The following is a 5,000-nucleotide window of genomic DNA, read 5'->3' as shown; positions in this document are numbered from 1 at the left end:
TTCGTGTTAGGATTAGAATTAAGGTTAGAATTAGGGTTAGAATTAGGGTTAGATTTTGGTTAGAATTTGTGTTAGGGTTAGAATTAAGGTTAGAATTAAGGTTAGGAGTTAGGGTTAGAATTCAGGTTAGAATTTGGGTTAGAATTAGGGTTAGAATTAAGGTTAGGAGTTAGGGTTAGAGATTAGGGTTAGAATTAGGGTTAGAAATCATGTTAGAATTTGGGTTAGAATTTGGGTTAGAATTAGGGTTAGGAGTTAGGGTGAGAGATTAGGGTTAGAAATCAGGTTAGAATTTGGGTTAGAATTAGGGTTAGAATTTCAGGTTAGGAGTTAGGGTTAGAGATTAGGGTTAGAATTAGGGTTAGGGGTTAAGGTTAGAATTAGGGTTAGAATTAGGGTTAGAATTCGTGTTAGGGTTAGAATTAAGGTTAGAATTAAGGTTAGGAGTTAGGGTTAGAGATTAGGGTTAGAATTAAGGTTAGAATTAAGATTAGAATTAGGGTTAGAGTTAGGGTTAGAATTCGTGTTAGAATTCGTGTTAGAATTAGGGTTAGAATTCGGGTTAGAATTAGGGTTAGGAGTTAGGGTTAGAATTAGGGTTAGGGGTTAGGGTTAGAATTAGGGTTAGGGTTAGAATTAGGGTTAGGAGTTAGGGTTAGAGATTAGGGTTAGGGGTTAGGGTTAGAATTAGGGTTAGGGTTAGGGTTAGAATTAGGAGTTAGGGTTAGAATTAGGGTTAGGAGTTAGGGTTAGAGATTAGGGTTAGAATTCGATTTAGAATTCGAGTTAGAATTAGGGTTAGGAGTTAGGGTTAGAGATTAGGGTTAGAATTAGGGTTAGGAGTTAGGGTTAGAGATTAGGGTTAGAATTCAGGTTAGAATTCGAGTTAGGGTTAGGGGTTAGAATTAGGGTTAGGGGTTAGGGTTAGAGATTAGGGTTAGAATTCGGGTTAGGGGTTAAGGTTAGGGGTTAGGGAACATAGGATTTTGAATGGGAATCAACATGTTTAGTCCCCACAAGGATTGTACAACAAAAGTGTGTGTGTGGCATCGGGTGATATAGAAATGGCTTTATCAATACATTGGATTGATTGATTGATTGATTGATTTATTGATTGATTGATTGATTTATTGATTGATTGATTGATTGATTGATTGATTGATTGATTGTACTCTTGCCTATGTGTTTATACTGTTATTTTCAGGAGTATAATTACAGTACATGAGAATATAGACTGACCAGGTGAAAAATATGATCAATTACAGTACCTGAGAATATAGACTGACCAGGTGAAAGATATGATCAATTACAGTACCTGAGAATATAGACTGACCAGGTGAAAGATATGATCAATTACAGTACCTGAGAATATAGACTGACCAGGTGAAAGATATGATCAATTACAGTACCTGAGAATATAGACTGACCAGGTGAAAGATATGATCAATTACAGTACCTGAGAATATAGACTGACCAGGGTGAAAGATATGATCAATTACAGTACCTGAGAATATAGACTGACCAGGGTGAAATATATGATCAATTACAGTACCTGAGAATATAGACTGACCAGGGTGAATCCAGGTGAAAGCTATGATCCCTTATTGATGTCACCTGTTAAATCCACTTCAATCAGTGTAGATGAAGGGGAGGAGACGGCCTACCAATCAGTGTAGATGAAGGGGAGGAGACGGCCGACCAATCAGTGTAGATGAAGGGGAGACGGGTTAAAGAATGATGTTGAGACAATTGAGACATGGATTGTGTATGTGTGCCATTCAGAGGGTGAACGGGCAAGACAAAATATTGAAGTGCCTTTGAACGGGGGGATGGTAGTAGGTGCCAGGCGCACCGGTTAGTGTCAAGAACTGCAAAGCTGTTGGGTTTTTCCACACTCAACAGTCTCCCGTGTGTATCAAGAATGGTCCACCACCCAAAGGACATCCAGCCAACTTGACACTGTGGGAAGCATTGGAGTCAACATGAGCCAGCATCCCTGTGGAACACTTTCAACACCTTGTAGAGTCCATGTCCTGATGAATTGAGGCTGTTCTGAGGGGGTTGCAACTCAGTATTAGGAAAGTGTTCCTAATGTTTTGTCCACTCAGTGTAACTCAGTATTAGGAAAGTGTTCCTAATGTTTTGTCCACTCAGTGTAACTCAGTATTAGGAAAGTGTTCCTAATGATTTGTCCATTCAGTGTAACTCAGTATTAGGAAGGTGTTCCTAATGTTTTGTCCACTCAGTGTAACTCAGTATTAGGAAAGTGTTCCTAATGTTTTGTCCACTCAGTGTAACTCAGTATTAGGAAAGTGTTTCTAATGTTTTGTCCATTCAGTGTAACTCAGTATTAGGAAGGTGTTCCTAATGTTTTGTCCACTCAGTGTAACGCAGTATTAGGAAGGTGTTCCTAATGTTTTGTCCATTCAGTGTAACGCAGTATTAGGAAGGTGTTCCTAATGTTTTGTCCATTCAGTGTGTACCTCCATGTAGTGTGTTTTAACGTGTCTCTAAACTACAACATTGTAACAGGGTTGTGTCTGTAGTGGGTTTTAACGTGTCTCTAAACTACAACATTGTAACAGGGTTGTGTCTGTAGTGTGTTTTAACGTGTCTCTAAACTACAACATTGTAACAGGGTTGTCTGTAGTGGGTTTTAACGTGTCTCTAAACTACAACATTGTAACAGGGTTGTGTCTGTAGTGGGTTTTAACGTGTCTCTAAACTACAACATTGTAACAGGGTTGTGTCTGTAGTGGGTTTTAACGTGTCTCTAAACTACAACATTGTAACAGGGTTGTGTCTGTAGTGGGTTTTAACGTGTCTCTGTGTGTGTAGAATCCTAAGCTACAACCGTTTGAGGTGTATACCAGTCAGGGCCTTCGATGGACTCAAGTCTCTACGGTTACTGTGAGTATCCGTGGTATCTATGGAACTAGATGACCTGTCGTTGTGTGTCTGTTGGTCTCTATGGTAACCGGTTGTTTTGTGTTTATTGGTCTCCATGGTAACCTGTTGTTTTGTGTCTGTATTTCTCCATGGTAACCGGTTGTTTCGTGTCTGTATGTCTCCATGGTAACCTGATGTTGTGTGTCTGTAGGTCCCCATGATAACCTGTTATTGTGTGTCTGTAGGTCCCCGTGGTAACCTGTTGTTGCGTGTCTGTAGGTCCCCGTGGTAACCTGTTGTTGTGTGTCTGTAGGTCTCTCCATGGAAACGACATATCTGTGATACCGGAGGGAGCTTTCAAAGACCTGGCCTCGCTCTCTCACCTGTGAGTAACACAGACGCATGCTCACACCTGGGTCTGATCACTTGGATGGAAAATTACTGATAATTAGTCATAATTAATTAGGATAATAGCGGACGATATCGCCACTCCTATTGGCCCTTTCTTAAATCTAAGCCTATAGGAAAGAGTGTTCCCTCAGGCCTGGAGGGAAGTAAAAGTCATTCCTCTACCCAAGAATAGTAAAAGCTCCCTTTACTGGCTCAAACAGCCGACCAATCAGCCTGTTACATTGTGTTTGATCAAATACAGAACAGGAAACAAATGAACAACAGATGTTCAGCTTTTAGGTAAGGACATTCATTAAGCACACAAACGTTACTTATTTAACCTGTATTAAACCTTTATTTAACCTGTGTTTAACCTTTATTTAACCTGTATTTCACTTTTATTTAACGAGGCAAGTCAGTTTAGAACAAATTCTTATTTACAATGACGGCCTACCGGGGAACAATGGGTTATTAACTGCCTTGTTCAGGGGCAGAACGACAGATTTTGTACCTTGTCAGCTCGGGGATTCGATCCAGCAACCTTTTGGTTACTAGTCCAACGCTCTAACCACTAGGCTACCCTGCCGCCCGACTGATGATTGGCTGAGAGACATTTAGAATTTTTTTTAAAGATTGTGGGAGCTGTTTTGTTAGACTTCAGTGCGGCTTTTGACGTTATCGATCGCAGTCTGCTGCTGGAAAAACGTACGTGTTATGGTTTTACACCCCCTGCTACATTGCGGATAAAGAGTTACCTGTCTAACAGAACACAGAGGGTGTTCTTTAATGGAAGCCTCTCCAACATAATCCTGGTAGAATCAGGCATTCCTCAGGGCAGCTGTTTAGGCCCTTTACTTTTTTCAATCTTTACTAATGACATGCCATTGGCTTTGAGTAAAGCCTGTGTGTCTATGTATGTGGATGACTCAACACTGTGTGTGTGTGTGTGTGTGTGTGTGTGTGTGTGTGTGTGTGTGTGTGTGTGTGTGTGTGTGTGTGTGTGTGTGTGTGTGTGTGTGTGTGTGTGTGTGTGTGTGTGTGTGTGTGTGTGTGTGTGTGTGTGTGTGTGTGTGTGTGTGTGCAGGGCTCTGGGGGCCAACCCCCTGTACTGTGACTGTAGGATGCAGTGGCTGTCTGACTGGGTGAAGAGCGGGTATAAGGAGCCTGGCATCGCCCGCTGTGCCGGTCCTGGAGACATGACCGACAAACTACTGCTGACCACCCCGTCCAAGAAGTTCACCTGCACAGGTAACACACCTTATACACACACACTATACACACACCTTATACACACACACCTTATACACACACTATACACAACAAACTACTGCTGACCACCCCGTCCAAGAAGTTCACCTGCACAGGTAACACACCTTATACACACACACTATACACACACACACACCTTATACACACACTATACACGACAAACTACTGCTGACCACCCCGTCCAAGAAGTTCACCTGCACAGGTAACAAACCTTATACCCACACACTATACACACACACACCTTATAGACACACACACACAATACACGACAAACTACTGCTGACCACCCCGTCCAAGAAGTTCACCTGCACAGGTAACACACCTTATACCCACACACTATACACACACACACCTTATAGACACACACACACTATACACGACAAACTACTGCTGACCACCCCGTCCAAGAAGTTCACCTGCACAGGTAACACACCTTATACACACACACACAC

At 41.8% G+C, this 5,000-nt stretch overlaps 1 protein-coding gene across 6 annotated transcripts in view; it reads left to right on the top strand.

The window, feature by feature from the left end:
• slit2 (slit homolog 2 (Drosophila)) overlaps nt 1–5,000 on the top strand; it is a 270,241-nt gene that overhangs the window by 215,183 nt on the left and 50,058 nt on the right. For all 6 annotated transcript variants that reach the window (XM_071408462.1, XM_071408457.1, XM_071408459.1 and 3 more), the window contains 3 exons: nt 2,839–2,910; nt 3,203–3,274; nt 4,364–4,527. In XM_071408462.1, the coding sequence (XP_071264563.1) occupies nt 2,839–2,910; nt 3,203–3,274; nt 4,364–4,527 (308 nt within the window). The remainder of the gene's footprint in view (nt 1–2,838; nt 2,911–3,202; nt 3,275–4,363; nt 4,528–5,000) is intronic.

The sequence above is a fragment of the Salvelinus alpinus genome, chromosome 6 (genome assembly GCF_045679555.1).
Source record: "Salvelinus alpinus chromosome 6, SLU_Salpinus.1, whole genome shotgun sequence".
Lineage (NCBI taxonomy): Eukaryota > Metazoa > Chordata > Actinopteri > Salmoniformes > Salmonidae > Salvelinus > Salvelinus alpinus.
The sequence above is the reverse complement of the archived record's forward strand: the minus strand, read 5'-3'. Positions and strand labels throughout refer to the sequence as shown.